General features: G+C 40.4%; 1 protein-coding gene across 2 annotated transcripts; it reads right to left on the bottom strand.

Moving 5' to 3' along the window:
• Positions 1 to 629: 629 nt before the first annotated feature.
• PHF17_1 (Protein Jade-1) lies at positions 630 to 19,069 on the bottom strand. 2 transcript variants are annotated; one of them, XM_051213070.1, is made up of 8 exons: positions 18,880 to 19,069; positions 18,680 to 18,846; positions 18,602 to 18,649; positions 18,270 to 18,570; positions 18,047 to 18,234; positions 17,747 to 18,014; positions 11,897 to 12,066; positions 630 to 2,201 (listed from the first exon to the last, which is right to left on the bottom strand). In XM_051213070.1, exons 1-8 carry the CDS (start codon positions 18,961 to 18,963, stop codon positions 986 to 988), a joined length of 2,442 nt encoding a protein of 813 aa, XP_051069009.1. In that variant the 5' UTR covers positions 18,964 to 19,069; the 3' UTR covers positions 630 to 985. The 2 variants fall into 2 exon arrangements, with proteins under 2 accessions (XP_051069009.1, XP_051069010.1); XM_051213071.1 differs by having other exon boundaries at positions 18,270 to 18,846; positions 18,880 to 19,026.
• Between the last annotated feature and the right edge of the window lie 1,139 nt (positions 19,070 to 20,208).

The following is a 20,208-nucleotide window of genomic DNA, read 5'->3' as shown; positions in this document are numbered from 1 at the left end:
CGCAGTACTGCTGTTCAGCGAACACGGTCGCAAATTTTTCCAGAACATCCAGGATCGCCCATGCTGAAATCGGTGGTTTGTAAGTTAGAATTGTCCCAGTCCTAGACATAAAACGGCCTACTTTGGTCTTATTTCTGTAACTTCAGCAAGGTAAATCATAAAACAGTACAAATCTCAACACTCTTGCAAACTATAGGTGTGTTTTACCTATCGGACTAGTAATCTATTTTGAATACACTTTTATGATTAGATTTAATTAGAGATTTGAGTAATAAGGACAGTACTACATATGATCCACATCTCATGAATCATTTCCATACGATCAACTTTATTTATAAAAGCATCAAGCGATATGTTACTGGGACTGTACTATCAAATAAAACGACTACATCAGAGGTGTAGTGTTATGTTCCTTTTCGGACCTAGATGGTGAATCTTAAGAAATAAAGTTGTGCTCAACAATTTCTAAGCCTCAAAATATTCATAAGCATAAGCCAACTGGAAACAGCATTAAATTAATTAATTATACTATTTGTGAATGAAAGAAAAAGTCACGTATGCTAAAATTTTCAACGTCTAACATTTTCCAAAACATATCAGTACGTTTGGTTAACTAAAACACGAGACAGTCACAGTTAGCTAAAAATAAGCTATGTTACAAGCCCTTTATTTTTCTTGCAAGTAACGAATACATGTATAACAAAATATATTGGAAACAATACATGGAAAGCAAAAAAATAAAATATTAACACGATAACAATATGTTGAGAAAATTACAGAATAGATTGCCATATACAGTGTTATCGTGAAGTAATAAAACCAGTTTAGCAGAAAGCAAATTATCTGAGAAAGTAAATAAAATTATGTACAGGATATAAAAGAGATATGTTCAATGATAAATTCTAACCTTATAATACAATTATACAATATATTATATACAAGACAATACAAATTATTTAGTTAAAATCTTGTGTGAAAGAAAAGCTTATAGAAATTTAGCAGCTCCCGGTGATAAAGTAATCATTGCTAATTTAGTAAGAACAGGAATAGAATGACTAGGTGGTGATTTTTCGAATACTGAATTAGAATTATTCAATTGTTTACGCCTTTTTGTAGGTGTACATTCATTATTATCACTACTATTTACATTTTTAACACAATTAAACGATGCTCTATCTGGAATTGGCGATAATTTCACGTGAACAATAGGCATATCATTTTCTAATGGCTTATTTATTTTAGTTGATGAAGTTAATGGTGAAGAACAATGAGATCTTGAGGGTGAACGTTCAAATCGATTAAGTGAAAGAGACTTGTGTGATTTGATATAATGATTATTTGTTTTGCGCTTATGATTGGGACTTTCTACATGTTTGTCTGCTCTCCACATATTACAATTTTCAGCGACTAGTGTTAATGCAGAACGAAGTCTCTGTTTAATTGTATCGGAAACAATCAGACATTCTTTAGGAATAGCACTAATATTGAATGAATCTATACTTTCGTTTACTTTTTTAGTTGTATCAGGTATAGACGTCTGTAAAAAACTAGAGTTGTTTTCATTAACAGTATACACAGATGAAGGCTTTGACTCGTTATTAGATTCACTAATGTAGGACATATGTTTACCCTGATCAACACGCCGATGCGGAGGATTACTATGAGCTAAAAACAATTCCCAATTATCATAAATAGATTCACCGATATGAACAGTCCGGAGTAATTCACTAGATACTAGACTGTTTTGTTTATCAAGAGCAGTCAATTGGATTTCAGATATACGCCACATTCTCTTAAACAAAGCTAATTTTCGTCGTTCTCTTTGCAAGACCATATCTGCCATTAATCTAGCCCTGTCAAGACCGAATCTAATACGTTTAAATGACTCAAATGCTTTCATATCAGAATTAGCACGTTCTACTCGAGCTAGTTCTTCGTTGGTAGTGGCAGCTACTTGATCAGCACTTTCTTTCCAAGTTAATGGAACTGGATTGATTAGCGGTTGGTTAAAGTTTGAGCGCCTTTTCAAACGCCAGTAAACGAAAATGGCTGCACGAATGTCATTAGGAATGTTTCTGTTTTCACTTTCATTTTGAAAAGCCGAATTTCCTAAGTGCATTTTCATGGAGTCATTATCTAGCCAGATATTCAAGTGGGACTCTTGCACCAAATTATAAAAATTACACTCCAGTTCAAGGAGTCTGTAAATAAAGAATGCAAAACCAAAACATTAATCCAAATTCATATGTAAACTATCAAAGTGAATAAAAAATACTAAATTTTGATGAAAAACTGTGACATACATGTCGACATCACATGAGTTAGACTACTACGTACTCCAACCTCACGACAGTTACATAAGAGAGATATACCACTCGATACTGTGTGAAGGACCTGATAGAAATAGTCTAAAAACCCATACTTGTGCGATGATTTGTACTAATTTCAAGTCATTTACACCTTTAGCGATAAACGAGGACCTGATATCAGTCAGTCACAACGTAGGATTAGGCACATATATGCATCGCTCCAAGTTGCCATACCTCATTAACACAACAAGATGGACACCGGATTCATAAAAGTAGTTAATTCAGAGGTGGTAATATATAAAAGAAAGATTGCATATAAGGATATAGTATAGGAAGAAATAATTAGTTCGTAGAAAGAAAGATATGAAGCGATTTTAATCTCTTAGTTTAAGGGAAGACAGAGAGTGTATACACCTACGCCATTGTGATCGATTCTGAGCCATATCACCAAGAGTCTCCAACCACTGGTTACGATGGTCACGCGGACCCCAACCAAGTAGTCTGCATCTATAAACATGGCTCAGACTACAAGTTAGTGACTTCAAGCATTGATGCCACGTTTTGGTTTGGCCGCCCCAATTTTTCTTCCAACCATTTCCAATACTGGACAGCATCGCACGTCGTGGTAATCGGTGTCCGGGCATACGTAACACGTGACCCAACCATCTCAGTCGATGAATATTCATAACCTCATCAACTGATTTATCATCATTCCCTAATACCCTGCGTCTAACCTCACTATTACTTACCCGGTGATCCCAGCAGACGCCAGCAATATTTCTAAGGCATCTGTGTTCAAATACTAGTAGCTTACGGGTGTCTTCTACTCTTAATGGCCATGTTTCGCTGCCGTAAACTAAAACATAATGGACTGCCGCGCAGTATACTCGTCCTTTTATTGATAGACGGATATCTCGCCTTCGCCATAGGTGACGTAAGTTGGCAAAAGCTAAGCGAGCTTTTCGAATCCGTGCTGGGATTTCGTCAGACAGTAGTTAATTCAATCGTACAAATGCATAAAAGAAAGATTGTGTATAAGGATATAATACAGGAAGAAATAATTAGTTCATAGAAAGGTATAAAGCAGTTTTAATCTCACGATTTAAGGAAGGACAAGGAGTATATACACCTACGCCATTGTGATCGATTCTGAGCCATGTCACCAAGAGTCTCCAACCACTGGTTACGATAGTCGCGTGGACCCTAACCAAGTAGTCTGCATCTATAAACATGGCTCAGACCAAAAGTTAGTGACTTAGTGGACTGATGCCACATTTTAGTTTGTAGAACAGAACAGACTGCTGAGCAGTATACTCGTTCTTTTATTGATAGACGGATATCTCGCCTTCGCCATAGGTGACGTAAGTCGGCAAAAACCAAACGAACTCTCTGAATCCGTGCAGAGATTTCGCCAGACACCAACCCATTAGGGCTGGTCAGACTTCCAAGATAAGTGAAGTTGTCAACGCGTTCGACTACTTCACTCCCTATCCTTAGTTCAGGTGTTAACGCAGACCAGTCCTGAAGCAACAACTTGCATTTAGAGGGAGAGAAGCGCATTCCAAACATTCTGGCATTGTTGCTCAGTGCTACCAAAAGACTCTGCATTTTATCAGCGTCTTCATCAAACAGGACTATGTCATCTGCGTATTCTAAGTCGATAAGTGGACCTCCTGGAACGAGATCAATACCCGAGAACTCAGTCGACGAGAAAGTTATTTCCATCAGTAGATCTATGATGAAGTTAAACAAAGATGGAGAAAGTGGACAGCCTTAACGGACACCACTTGAGGTTGCAAAAGTAGATGACAGTTCGCCATAAGCCCTGACTCGACTAGTATTGTTCGAGTAAAGAGACTTCACAAGGTTTATGTACTTCTGGAGTACGCCTTTCAATGACAGACACTGCCAAAGAATCTCGCGGTCTACGGAGTCAAATGCTGCTTTTAAGTCAAGAAAGACCACCATTGTCGGACGTCGATAAGTATGCCTGTGTTCTAGAACCTGACGAATGATGAATATGTGGTCGATGCAGCCACGACTAGGTTTGAAGTCAGCCTGATTTCCTCATGTTTGTAGTTCATGAGTCTTTGTTAAGCGTCCGATAATTATTGAGGCTAGTATTTTAGATACTATATTAGTCAAACTAATCCCTCTATGGTTATCACAGGATGATTTTGACCCCTTCTTATATATTGGGACGATAAGTGATTGCGACCAGTCTGATGGGATTACGTCCGACTCCGAAAATCTTAGCTACAATACTGGTCAACCTAGTCGCCAAAACTAGACCACCATACTTGAAGACCTCTGGAGCCAATCCATCTGGACCAGCTGCTCTTCCTCGGTTCAGATTAGCTATAACTTTTTGAACTTCAATTATAGTCGGGAGACCCACTTCAATGTTCCATTCACACTGTTTAGTAATGAAGGATAGAGCAGGTGGAAGTCAGTTGAACTGCTCCTTAAAAGTGTTCCGCCCGTCTAGGCTGTGAGCAGATGTGTTCTTTTTCCGAGATTGTCTCACTTACACTAGACTTCTTAATTTCAGTTTCTTTTTTATCAGTCTGAAAAGCTATCTGGTGTTACCTAGAGCCACTGCCTTTTCCATCTGATTTATTTACGCTCTTCATCATGTTCAGAGCATGGTAGATGGGTTTATGAGAATCTATCAGTGCAACAGACTTAGTAGACTCTTTGGTTCAACTCATTAATAGATGTCGCTGCCCGGATAAAGGAGGAGGGTTGGGCATGGGGTTAGCGTCCCCATCCCGTAGAAAACTAACTCGCTAAAAAAACGCTAACCAGAAAAAATTATTCAAACCTTTTAAACTCTGCCCTGGGAGTCAGAAGATCTTCATTTAGAAGAATTATGACGCCTCATGATGAAAGCCGAATCCTTTCGGAAGTTATGAGGCCGATGCCCCTTCTGACAACCAGAGCGACCATTTATTTAGGTACATGGAATGTTCGTACAATGTGGGACACCGGAAGAGCCTTCCAGGTTGCTGCAGAAATGAGAAGATACAACCTAGAGGTACTTGGGATCAGTGAAACACATTGGACACAAGTTGGACAACAACGACTAACTACAGGAGAGTTCCTGTTATACTCCGGCCATGAAGAAGAAAATGCACCACATACACAAGGAGTTGCATTGATGCTGTCCAAACAAGCGCAAAATGCACTTATAGGATGGGAATCTCATGGACCAAGGATCATCAAAGCCTCGTTTAAAACAAAGAAAGAGGGCATTTCAATGAACATCATCCAATGCTATGCGCCTACCAACGACTACAATGAAGACGCTAAAGATCAATTCTACAATAGGCTGCAGTCAATAGTCGAGAAGTGCCCAACAAAGGACCTGACCATTCTGATGGGAGATTTCAACGCCAAGGTTGGAACGGACAACACTGGATATGAAGACATCATGGGACGACACGGACTGGGAGAAAGAAACGAAAATGGTGAGAGATTTGCAAATCTATGTGCCTTCAATAAGCTGGTCATAGGCGGCACCATATTCCCACATAAACGCATACACAAAACCACATGGACTTCACCGGATCACTCTACACAAAACCAAATCGACCATATTTGCATCAACAAAACGTTCAGGAGGACTATAGAGGACGTGAGAACCAAGAGAGGAGCTGATATAGCATCAGATCATCACTTACTGGTCGCCAAGATGAAATTGAAACTCAAGAAGCACTGGACAACGGGGCAGACAGTATCACAAAAGTTCAATACGGCCTTTCTTCAGGATACTAACAAACTCAACGAATTCAAGATAGTCCTCAGCAATAAGTTCCAGGCCTTTCATGATCTACTCAATGGAGAAGGAACTACTGCGGAGAGCAACTGGAAGGGGATCAAAGAGGCAATCACTTCAACATGTCATGAGGTCCTGGGTCACAAGAAGCACCACCACAAGGAATGGACCACTGTTGATACACTGGATAAGATTCTAGAAAGGAGGAACAAGAAGGCAGCGATCAATACCAGCCGAACAAGAGCAGAAAAAGCCAAGGCACAAGCTGAATACACGCAAATAAACAAACAAGTGAAGAGGAGCATCAGAACCGACAAACGTAAATATGTGGAAGATTTAGCAACGACGGCGGAAAAGGCTGCAAGAGAAGGAAACATCAGACAATTGTATGACACGACAAAGAAACTCTCTGGAAATCGCCGCAAACCAGAACGACCAGTGAAAAGCAAGGAAGGCGAGGTAATCATCAACATTGAAGAGCAACAAAACAGGTGGGTAGAACACTTCAAAGAACTGTTGAATCGACCAGCTCCACTGAACCCACCCAACATCGAAGCAGCACCCACGGACCTCCCAATCAATGTTGGCCCACCAACAATTGAAGAAATCAGCATGGCCATCAGACAAATCAAGAGTGGCAAAGCAGCAGGACCGGACAACATCCCAGCAGAGGCACTAAAAGCAGACGTAGCGGCAACTGCAAGGATACTCCACATTCTCTTCAATAAGATTTGGGATGAGGAACAAGTACCAACAGACTGGAAAGAAGGACTACTGATCAAAATACCGAAGAAAGGCGATCTCAGCAAGTGTGATAACTACAGGGGCATCACTCTTCTCTCAATACCGGGAAAAGTCTTCAACAGGGTATTGTTAAACAGGATGAAGGATTGCGTAGACGCCCAACTTCGTGACCAACAGGCAGGATTCTGTAAGGATAGATCGTGTACAGACCAAATCACAACTCTACGGATCATTGTGGAACAATCAATTGAATGGAATTCATCACTCTACATCAACTTCATTGACTACGAAAAGGCATTTGATAGCGTGGACAGAACACTATGGAAACTTCTTCGACACTACGGCGTGCCTCAGAAGATAGTCAATATCATACAGAACTCATATGATGGATTACACTGCAAAATCGTGCATGGAGGACAGTTGACAAAGTCGTTCAAAGTGAAGACCGGTGTTAGGCAAGGTTGCTTACTCTCACCCTTTCTCTTTCTCCTGATGATCGACTGGATCATGAAGACGTCAACGTCTGAAGGAAAGCGCGGGATACAATGGACATCTAAGATGCAGTTGGATGATCTAGACTTCGCAGACGATCTGGCCCTTCTATCCCAAACGCAACAACAGATGCAGGAGAAGACAAACAGTGTGGCAGCAGCCTCAGCAGCAATAGGTCTCAATATACACAAAGGGAAAAGCAGGATTCTCCGATACAACACAGAATGCACCAATCCAATCACAATTGACGGAGAAGATTTGGAAGATGTAAAAACCTTTACGTATTTGGGCAGCATCATTGATGAACAGGGTGGATCTGATGCAGATGTGAAAGCGAGACTCGGCAAAGCAAGAGCAGCATATTTACAACTGAGGAACATCTGGAACTCAAAACAACTGCCAACCAACACCAATGTTGGGATTTTCAATACAAATGTCAAGACAGTTCTACTGTATGAGGCAGAAACCTGGAGAACTACAAAAGCCATCATCCAGAAAATACAGGTGTTTATTAACAATTGTCTACGCAAAATACTTCAGATCCATTGGCCGGACACTATTAGCAACAACGTACTGTGGGAGAGAACAAACCAGATCCCAGTGGAGGAAGAAATCAGGAAGAAGTGCTGGAAGTGGATCAGACACATATTGAGGAAAACACCCAACTGCGTCACAAGACAAGCCCTCACATGGAATCCTGAAGGTCAAAGGAAAAGAGGAAGACCAAAGAACACATTACGCCGAGAAATGGAGATAGACATGAGAAAAATGAACAAGAATTGGAGGGAACTAGAAAAGAAGGCCCAGGATAGAGTGGGTTGGAGAATGCTGGTCGGCGGCCTATGCTCCATTGGGAGTAGCAGGCGTAAGTAAGTAAGCTGTTTCAACAGCTGTTTGTATATCTTTCCAAGCAACATCTGGGTCAACCTCGTTTTCGGAACTACCTAATTGTGATCTCAGTTGTTCCTGGAATCTACTTTTAGCTTTCTCAGCGTTGAGTTCAACTCCAATAGATTTTCTCATTGTGGCTTTTCTACGTCCAGTAAGGCGCAAACAAATGCATGTTCGTATTAGAGCATGGTCAGAGTCTAAACATGTGTTCCAGAACGAACGACAGTCTTTTATCGAGCCTCTCCAACAATGACTGATGGCAATATGGTCTAGTTGAGTTCATCGTTGGTTTGATGCAGGGGGTCGCCATGTTGGACGATGTATCTCTTTATGCTTAAAAATAGGGTTAACTAAAAATAAACGATTGTCTGAGAACAGTTGCAGCAGACGATCACCATTATTTGTTCGCTGTGCCGGAATACCAAGATACCCACCTAAATGTCTTTCTGTTTGGTTTAAGCCACCTATCTGGACATTAACGTCACCTCCTACGAGTACTGTCTGAACGTCTAGCTTTCTGTAGAAGTTCAGAGAGCTTTCTGTAAAATTCATCTTTTACTTCATCCGAGCTGCAGTCAGTGGGCGCGTAGGCAGAAACGGCAAAAAGACAACGTGTCCCTATCTTTCCAAGTTCTTACGGTGCCGTTAAGCCGAACAGCACATAGATGACTGTTAACAGAGATCCATTCTAATAGTGCTTGTTCTGCCCTCGTACTTAGTGCTATGCTTACATAGGCCAAGCCACGAGAACTAGCCACTGGGTCGCCGGATAATCGGAGAGTTTATCTTGTCGGCTCTCTATTTTGGCGAGGTGAGGTCAAGTGAATGGCCACACTAGGATCCTGTAAGCGTGTTTCGAAGATACAACATATACATATTAAACGAGATTCTAGGATTTTAGCCAAAGAGGTCTGTTGGCTGATTTGACATAGGGCTTACTTTGAACGCTCCAATGTGCAGTTTGGAGCGAGGTTTCAGTTAACCTGAGACAAGGTTTCGTGCACTAGAATTGTTGGACATGGTGACAGTTGAGGAGGAAGTCAAAAGAGGGAATTCAGAGTCGAAAGTCGAGGTAGGAGGAATAATAGGAACTGAACAGAGAGATTGATTATGAATGCAGTGATCTTGAGTGCTGTCAGAAGTATGGGGGCGGTTATTATTTCCATATCGTGGAAGGGTTTTTCTAGAGGTATCTGCAAAGGAAATCGGGTTAGAAGTGGTCTTAGTGACCTGAGCGTGACCGCAGTGTCCAGGAGACAGCTGCCTGAGGTCGGTCACAAACGACCTTTTTGTGAGTAATTTTCGTGTTACCTCCATACTTGTTGGGACCTTACCGCTGGAGAAAGAAATCCATGGGATCAGGCGAGATGTACATTTTTAAGGTCAAGCTTTTCTAATTCCACCCCACCTTGTGGGAAGGTGGCATCGCTGTTACGCTGATTGTAGGAAGGAAACACTTTACTGCCGTCACACCTCTGTACAGTCAACAGTACGGCTTCGCCCTCGGACCTTGGTTTTGTTGCTTTTAGTCTTACCGCTCTTCAACCGACCTGTCTGACATGGTAGGACCTTGAGGAACGATTGTTCCAGCCAGTATAGCTCGATAGGTTCATTACGATAGGCAAGCCCGACCACCACGTCAAGGTAGCAGCAACGGTCGGGTTGCTAAAAACTCAAAACTAGTCACAGGATGACTGAAGATTAACTAAATTATAGCTGAAATGACTCTACTCACCGATTCACTCGTAATATGGTGGATAACTGGTTCATCTCCCATGATAACAGTCCTATTATTGCTTATTCCTATGCAGTCTTTTTAACATAGGATTCATATAGTCGGATTATAAAGCTATGTCAAGTTACTCCCGTTGTTTTAATGCGTGCATAGTGTGAAAAGTGAATACTTCAATGTAAAGTCTAGAGTGCATCATCAGGAGGTGAGTGGTACTATATTTTACAGTCTTGGATCGTCAACATAACCCAGGGAAATGAAAAAACTGAAGATCTATCGAAAAGGAGAGACGAAGATCCTAATGATGAAGAAAATGAATGACCAAGCCGGGAGAAATCAAAGTGACATTTAACGTAGATTAGTTATTTACAAACTAAGGTCAGTAAGAAAACAATGAATCAAGCAAATCTTTTTCAAATGAATTGATATCAGATTGTTGGTATCTAAACGAATTTATCAGAATCTTTCTCATTAGCTATAAGGATTAAAATATGTGAGAGTCAGGATGGAGGTTTTATAATAGTCAATAAAATTGATTTGCTAGGACGACAGATTAAAAAACTATGATAATTATTAAGATTATTTTTCGGAAAGAAGGGTCAATGATATACAAGAAAGCGACTGGAATGGTTGGTGGGGTAGCCTAAGGAGCAGTCAGTCTAAACTTTGATAACTTCATTTATTTGCTACTTATTAATAGACTGAGAAGTGAGATGAGTCTTTTAACACTTAATTATGTTGGAAAGGTTTGAGTAGTTGAAATGGGACAAAACAATGGGTCTTCTTACGATGCGAATCAAAAGACACTAGGTTAATAGGCCCCCAAGTGCTCTGGTACGGCCGAGGGTGGGGAGAGTCCGCATAATGTGTCTAAAGAACGCTAATCCACAAACATTCACAACATACCCCATTGACTTGTCATATTTTCCTAGGGTTATACTCCTAACTAAATAATTGTTTAGTTAGACTATTCTGCATGAATGCACAGTATCAGAAATATCCATAGTAATATCATAAAAATCCTTGCATATTTAACCCTAATGGGCCAGATCACATCCGAAAAGTACTAAAAAGAGAAGAGTTGCCCAATACAACATCCTTTGGTGGAGAGATGAATCACGCCTTTTCCATGTGTAGTTAGCTGATCAATCATGTGCAACATAGAACCTGATACATTTCTGCAATGGTTCAAGCTGCCACACCGTATTAGCACAACGAGATAAAATTATCAAAACAAATCCTAGAGAATTAGTAGCAGTATTAATAGTGGTAGCAAATACTATATGTAAAAAAGAATAAGTTGTAACAAGATTTTGGGACTCAAGTTCTAAGAGACAAGAAATTAATTCATCTGGACTGACGTTAAGTCTATAACCAGTCATTACGATAATTACATCATCTTCACCAGATGTAGTAATTTACTAAAAGTCAAAACAGCACTTTAATTTACGATAATATATGAACCAGCAACTCATTAGGACTGATAAAAAATACTAGGTTATATTAAATAGTATAGACACGACTGTTTTACTTTATCGTCAAATCAAGCACTAGGGTGAACCAGTCTTGTAACGACAATTTAGGTGAAAATCACATCTCAAACATATTTGCACTCGCGTTGATAAGGATTCATTTCATCGAAATTTTCGCCAATTAAAATTACTAGCGACAACTAGCTAACACTTTCAGAGCATAAAAATAAAAAAGAAGCTAGACTTTTGTGAATAGTCTAGCGAATCATTTCAAAGGCCTACATACATAAGATCAAAACAGGAAAGGCTATGAATATAAAAACAAACACAAAATACTTCGAGTTTCCATAATTTAAAGCAAACAGATGGATTTTATGTAGAAATAAGAATTTAACTAGATTAAAGCTACAAGACATTTTCATTTAGCGCGAATGATATCCGTTAAGGTAAAGCATACACATAGGAATTAAGAACTGACCTTTGTTTACGCGTTAAGGCTACAGGTTGCGTTCCACTCCCAAAGTTTTGATTTGCATCATGCACCTTGATAGGGGAATTCGGAGCACGGAAAGAATTAGACTCACAGCTAGCAGAAGAATGATGAGTTGTTGACTGTTGCTCTTTTCGGGAATGCTTCCAACACAACCCCTAAAGTACGTTCAGAAGGTAAAATCAAGCTTTATGAAAACTGCTAGCACTTATCGAAAGAAAGAATACAATATGACACCATTCTTGTTTAAATATGATATATGCATTCTAGTGAGAGTAGCTTTGGTTATCCAAAAAAATTTAAAAAATAAGGATCCTATCCACACTTCAAGAAAAAATGTTGTGCTCCATATGGACTTAGAACTGGTTAAATGCAAGACGAAACATTATTGCTACTCGGTAACCAAATTGTGTGGTTATTTTATTATTATTTAAACACACCGGTACAGAGAGGTACCTAATAGATATGAGCCAGATAAATCATTAGATTTACGTGAGGCCTCGATTACTGCCCAGATGCCCAAACCGAAACAGGTGGTTTTCTTAGGGTGCCACACCCCGAACCTTCGACCTAAAAGTCTAATTCACAAAGTAGTGGAGCAACGTCAGAAGATGCAGTCCCATGGTATCCAGTGACCAACAATAGGTTCATACGCCATTTGTTCCCTCCGGATCCTGAAGCTCGTATACATCGTTCAGTCAGTCAACTACAACGTAGGATCAGGCATATATATGCATCGCTCCAATTTGCCATATTCCATTAGCACAACAAGATGAACACTGGATTCATAGTAGTTAATTCAGTCGTACAAATGCATAAAAGAAAGATTGTGTATAAGGATATAATACAGGAAGAAATAATTAGTTCATAGAAAGGTATAAAGCAGTTTTAATCTCACGATTTAAGGAAGGACAAGGAGTATATACACCTACGCCATTGTGATCGATTCTGAGCCATGTCACCAAGAGTCTCCAACCACTGGTTACGATAGTCGCGTGGACCCTAACCAAGTAGTCTGCATCTATAAACATGGCTCAGACCAAAAGTTAGTGACTTAGTGGACTGATGCCACATTTTAGTTTGTAGAACAGAACAGACTGCTGAGCAGTATACTCGTTCTTTTATTGATAGACGGATATCTCGCCTTCGCCATAGGTGACGTAAGTCGGCAAAAACCAAACGAACTCTCTGAATCCGTGCAGAGATTTCGCCAGACACCAACCCATTAGGGCTGGTCAGACTTCCAAGATAAGTGAAGTTGTGGCCATGTGAGAGTATTTCGAGAGGGAGAGCGGAATCCCCACCCTCAACCGCACTAGGGCATCTAGGGTTCATGTGTGGTAGCTTACAACCATGTTATTCACAACTAAAGAGAAGGGAATGGTTCGACCTCGCAATCAATACCAAGGTTGGCACCGAAGTTTAGTTTGACTTCAGATTAATGTGAAGATTTGTAGGGAGTGTAATAAGACTTAGCCCGGAGTTCCCTGTATGGTGATTGCCGGTCCCAACTCCAGGTAAAAAAGTAGGGTTAGCAACTCCTATAGTAAAAAGAACCTCTCTGAAAAGCGCAAACCAGAAACAATTAATTAAACTATGCCCTAGAAGTTGAAAGGTTTTCATATAGGACAGTTAAGACTCATTACGGTCAGTCACAACTGTCTACTCTCTCCATTTCTTTTTTTGCTAGTTATTGACAGGATCATGAAGAAATATCACAACCAAAAAAATTATAGGTATTTATAGGAAGCCGTTTACGTAAAGTGCTCCAGATTCATTGGTCGGAGACTATCAGGAATAACCGACTGTGGCAGAGGACAAACCAACTGTCAAATGAGAAAGAAATTAAGAAAAGACACGAGGTGGATACGACACATGACGAGAACTGGAGGCAGATATGAATAGCACTTGATAACAAGTGGGAAGGAGAGCGCAGGATAGAGTTGGCTGGAGATCTCTCGTTGGAAGTCTAAGCCCCAGGAGGGGTAGTAGGCTTAAGTAAGAGTAAGTCACTTGTCTAATTTTGGACTTGCATTAATAAGTGGACAGGATTTATAGGACTCATACCAACTTTCAATACTGCTAAGGGTTGGGAAAAAAGCCGAAAATCAAAATAACTCATGACATTATAGAGCAGAACCTTGATAAGAGATGCGAATTTCCACGTTAAAATCCGTTGTGATTATGGAAATATGACCCGAAAATCATCATAATGAAGCAGAAGTATCAATTATTTATTGTTAAGTTCGGAATATTATTTTAAACTATATATTATCGAGTCACTTTCCTTCATGATCTTTTACGCGTCACCACGTATTGTTGCATTCATTTATGTTTTGTTGGTATAATGAGGTGGAATGTGGGACTCTGTCCACATACATTGTTGTTATGTTCTTCTACTTCTTCCGAAACTGTTATATAACGGGAAAATTCTCCATGGCTTTAATTGCGATACACCTGAAAAATAAACTTATTTTGAATAGCTATTGCAATAGGAAAACCACCTGTTAGAGGTTCTCTTAGTACAATTATAAAGTTTGTGTTGCAAAAAGAGTTAAGGTGATCAGTTAGACTAAAGTTGACGAGGAAACGTCAAACAAGTACCCAAGATCAGTTGTATTTAACAAGTATGACAAAACTAAGTGAGGTCCAGAAAGGCTCACTATAAAAGCAGAAACATCGTTTCTGCCTACGCTCCCACTGACTGCAGCTCAGATGATGTGAAAGATGAATTTTACAGAAAGCTTTCTGAACTTCTTCAGAAAGCTAAACGCTCAGACATAGTACTCGTAGGGGGTGACTTTAATGCTCAGATAGGTAGCTTAAACCAAACAGAAAGACATTTAGGTGGATATTTTAGCATTCCGGCACAGCGAACAGATAATGGTGACCGCCTGCTGCAACTGTGCTCAGACAATCGCTTATTTTTAGCAAACACAAATTTTAAGCATAAGGAGAGACATCGTCTAACATGGCGACCCCCTACACCAAACCAACGATGGACTCAAATAGACCATATTGCCATCAGTCATCATTGGAGAGGGTCGGTAGAAGATTATCGCTTATTCTGGAGTACCTGCTTGGACTCCGACCACGCCCTAATACGGGCACGCATCTGCTTGCGCCTCACCGGACGCAAAAAAGCCACATTAAAAAGACCCATTAGAACTGAGTTGAGTAACGAGAAAACCAAAAATAGGTTCCAAGAACAACTGAGTTCACACTTAGGTAGTTCTGAAGATGAGGCTGACCCAGATGTTGCTTGGAAAGACATACAAGCAGCTGTGGAAGCAGCAGTGACATCTATTAGCGACTCAAACCACAGAGTTTCAAAGAACCAGTGAATTTCTTCAAAGTCTATCACACTGATGGATTCTCGCAAACTCGTCCCATCAGGTTCCGAACATGATGAAGAGCGACAACAAATCAGATCTAGGTTAAGAAAAAGTCTAAGGAACGACCGTGAGCAATGGTGGGCAACGAAAGCAAAAGAGATGGAAAAGGCGGCGACTATAGGGAACACAAGACAGCTTTACAGACTAATAAAAGAAACTGGAATTAATAAGTCAAGTGTAAGTGAGATTATATCGGAAAAAGACGATACACTCATCTGCTCCCAGTCCAGGCGTTTAGAACGATGGGCGGAACATTTCAGAGAACAGTTCAGCTGGCCTTCAGCTACTCTACAACTACCCTCCATTCCCAGACAGCGTGAATGGAACATTGAAGTAGGTCCCCCAACTCTTGCTGAACTTCAAAAGGCTATAGTTAATCTGAAACGAGGAAGGGCAGCTGGTCCAGATGGACTGGTTCCAGAAGTCTTTAAGGGTGGTGGTCCAATTTTAGCGATTAGGTTGACCAGTATTGTAGCTAAGATCTGGGAGTCAGACGTTATTCCATCTGACTGGTCACAATCACTTATCGTCCCAATATATAAGAAGGGGTCAAAATCATCCTGTGATAACCATAGAGGGATTAGTTTGACTAATATAGTATCTAAAATACTAGCCTCAATAATTATCGGACGCTTAACAAAGACTCATGAACTACAAACATGAGGAAATCAGGCTGACTTCAAACCTAGTCGTGGCTGCATCGACCACATATTCATCATTCGTCAGGTTCTAGAACACAGGCATACTTATCGACGTCCGACAATGGTGGTCTTTCTTGACTTAAAAGCAGCATTTGACTCCGTAGACCGCGAGATTCTTTGGCAGTGTCTGTCATTGAAAGGCGTACTCCAGAAGTACATAAACCTTGTGAAGTCTCTTTACTCGAACAATACTAGTCGAGTCAGGGCTTATGGCGAACTGTCATCTACTTTTGCAACCTCAAGTGGTGTCCGTTAAGGCTGTCCACTTTCTCCATCTTTGTTTAACTTCATCATAGATCTACTGATGGAAATAACTTTCTCGTCGACTGAGTTCTCGGGTATTGATCTCGTTCCAGGAGGTCCACTTATCGACTTAGAATACGCAGATGACATAGTCCTGTTTGATGAAGACGCTGATAAAATGCAGAGTCTTTTGGTAGCACTGAGCAACAATGCCAGGATGTTTGGAATGCGCTTCTCTCCCTCTAAATGCAAGTTGTTGCTTCAGGACTGGTCTGCGTTAACACCTGAACTAAGGATAGGGAGTGAAGTAGTCGAACGCGTTGACAACTTCACTTATCTTGGAAGTCTGACCAGCCCTAATGGGTTGGTGTCTGGCGAAATCTCTGCACGGATTCAGAGAGTTCGTTTGGTTTTTGCCGACTTACGTCACCTATGGCGAAGGCGAGATATCCGTCTATCAATAAAAGAACGAGTATACTGCTCAGCAGTCTGTTCTGTTCTACAAACTAAAATGTGGCATCAGTCCACTAAGTCACTAACTTTTGGTCTGAGCCATGTTTATAGATGCAGACTACTTGGTTAGGGTCCACGCGACTATCGTAACCAGTGGTTGGAGACTCTTGGTGACATGGCTCGGAATCGATCACAATGGCGTAGGTGTATATACTCCTTGTCCTTCCTTAAATCGTGAGATTAAAACTGCTTTATACCTTTCTATGAACTAATTATTTCTTCCTGTATTATATCCTTATACACAATCTTTCTTTTATGCATTTGTACGATTGAATTAACTACTGTCTGACGAAATCTCAGCACGGATTCGAAAAGCTCGCTTAGCTTTTGCCAACTTACGTCACCTATGGCGAAGGCGAGATATCCGTCTATCAATAAAAGGACGAGTATACTGCGCGGCAGTCCATTATGTTTTAGTTTACGGCAGCGAAACATGGCCATTAAGAGTAGAAGACACCCGTAAGCTACTAGTATTTGAACACAGATGCCTTAGAAATATTGCTGGCGTCTGCTGGGATCACCGGGTAAGTAATAGTGAGGTTAGACGCAGGGTCATCGTAACCAGTGGTTGGAGACTCTTGGTGACATGGCTCAGAATCGATCACAATGGCGTAGGTGTATACACTCTCTGTCTTCCCTTAAACTAAGAGATTAAAATCGCTCCATATCTTTCTTTCTACGAACCAATTTTTTCTTCTTTTACTATATCTCTATATGCAATCTTTCTCTTATATATTACCACCTTTGACCTAACCACTGCTATGAATTCGGTGTTCATCTTGTTGTGCTGATGGGGTATGGCAACCTGGACTGATGCACATATGTGCCTGGTCCTACGTTGTAGCTGACTGACTGACTGACCTGACAACTAAAAGTATGAACAAAAAATCAATTACTTTTCTTGATATAAATAAGTGTCATTTGAAAGCAGAAAATGTGGTGTGTACAACATCATAATATTACCCTCACTCAAAAAACAGACCTACTATTAAGCGCACATCCTTGTCGACGAGCTCTTGGCGCATGACGAGGTTGCTTTGGAACGCGCATGTGACATGGAATGCTGTCTTACATTTAACACTAGAACACTGTACAGGAGCACCATAGCGTGAACGACATATTGAACAGAGAAGGTTTCGTCTGGCTTGTGGTATATTGTCTAATTTAATAATGGGTTCCATCATTTCGACGTCCCCAAACCCAACTTCTGGAACCCACAGGGCACAGCTAACATGACACCAACGTTGTCCGTCACTAAGAAAATGATTTCATGACACGCAACGTACTCTGAAAGTTTCATAGCTCCACCAGTATTCGGACATAAGCAGCAGGGAGTGGTTGACTTGACACCCGCCTCACACTGCCGACACATCCATGATCCTTCAGGGATTTGGAGAATGCCATAACACGCCTGGTGAACACACAGGAAGCAACCATCACAAAAGACCAATTCGTTTCCATCTTCACCTTCAAACTAAACCAAATAAGGGTATAATATAAACTACAAACCGATAAACATATGTCACATCTAGCATTTTCATCGAATTCTAAAGACTGCATGTCTATCTCCTTAATTTTCTCACGCATCTTAACATAAGTAAGATACTCTAGTGTACTGATGACCTTCTCAAGCATCCAGTCCTCAACAATTACTTGTCCTAAGCATTCTCTTTCTTCGTTTACAGTTGCAATCCACGAGTAATCTAAATCGTCGATGTTGTAATATGGAGCAATTTTTTTCTTTTTAACCAACATATGAGTGGTTTCGTTAAAGTTACCACCGGTAGATTCAACTCGAAGTTTCTCAGGCCTTCAGAGGTAAAAATAAAGATGTAACTTACATAATAAATCGAGGACAACGGCGCTTTGGGCATGTAATGTCAAGTTTCCTAAAGTAACAGTTTCGTTCACAAACTCACTTATAGACAGGTCGAGGTTGACTGCTAGGATCCTTTACAGGAACTTGAACTCCTTCCCGATACCATTCAGACTTCCAAGAGTTTAAAATTAGTACAAGATTATCTTTCCTTCCGCATTCACTGTCAGCACTAATCATCATTGCAGATAGGGGATGTCTATCAAAGACCTATGCCTGAGTAAAATTTGAAATATTCAGTACCTCTGCAGGAGCGTTTTCATCGCAATCAGGGAATGATGGCTCCCAGTAACGTAATATCCGTCTGACCTCTTCACAACTTCCCATCTCAATAATTTACTGCTACCGCGAACATTCAAAACACGCGCGCGCGAGATTAAACAGCAAACTATACAAAAGTCATAACACTTGCCTGAAAATAGCTATATAAGTGTGAATTAAACGAGAAATTCGAAATTTTCGTCCATTTACCTAGAGATTGTAACTTTGTGCTCAATAAAAATGGCGAAAATATATGTACCCTTGACCCTGAATCAAGGTCACTAGAATCCCAGCCCTTTCAATAATTTCAGACTTCAACTGTAAAGAATCACCTGTTTGTGCGAAACTTAAAAAAGTCTACTCTGAGAAAAAAGGAGTGGATTTCATAGTTCTATCGGGTTTCTCAAACTGGATTCTAGAATATGTTATCAGATAGTGAGAACAAAAAATATCTGGAGTATGTATATTCATGATGTATAATGCTAACTGTTTCGGACGTATGTGTTTATCATATTCATGTCAAGATTGGGAACGTAAAGTTAAGTTTCCTACATACGAAGAACAAAGGACAAATATCATCCATTCAATCTGCTGTAATTTTATGTTTTTGGTCTTTTGTAGCGTGGAGTGCTAAGTCATTTCATCAAACGTTCATGTCTTGAGCTGACTGAAGGAGGCTGGTCACGCAGCTTCACCAGATCAAGAGTGGCTACGCCGTACTACGCATCTATTGAAACAGTTGACAGGCTTGGACCAAGTACGTTCATAAGTGATTTTTCGAAACCTTACGAAGGTTTAAATGGGGCTAGTCCCGAACGCAGAGACCTAACCGACACCAAGTTGTAGCATGGCTTAGCAACAGACATGCTGCAACGAATTCACGAGTTCGTCGATCAACGGAGCTTTGGCGAGAGCCTGTTTGACAGCTCTTCGCGTTTAAACTTCCCCATCAGGTTCAGGCAGTTCCTGTCTCATTCCGAAATAACGCCATTGATGAATTGTCTGAATCTGTCGACCGGATTCTACACATTTCCAGAACTTCATCAAGAAAGCAACAGGAGACAACTTTATTTGCTACATACTGACCATCAAATGTCATATTGTCCTTAATTTCCAAATGTCACCAACTATTACTGGGAATGAATGATTTGCCCACTTCCGGAACCAAATTGTCTAGTAGCTCCACCTGACATTTTTCGTGTTGTGCTATTTTTCTATATAACTCCTCCTGGTAGTGATCTATTTATTCTTAAGAGTAAACAAAATATCGGGTTATGGTGTCATTGGATTGTTTAGTTTCTTATATGAATA

The sequence above is a fragment of the Schistosoma haematobium genome, chromosome 3 (genome assembly GCF_000699445.3).
Source record: "Schistosoma haematobium chromosome 3, whole genome shotgun sequence".
NCBI lineage: Eukaryota > Metazoa > Platyhelminthes > Trematoda > Strigeidida > Schistosomatidae > Schistosoma > Schistosoma haematobium.
The sequence above is the reverse complement of the archived record's forward strand: the minus strand, read 5'-3'. Positions and strand labels throughout refer to the sequence as shown.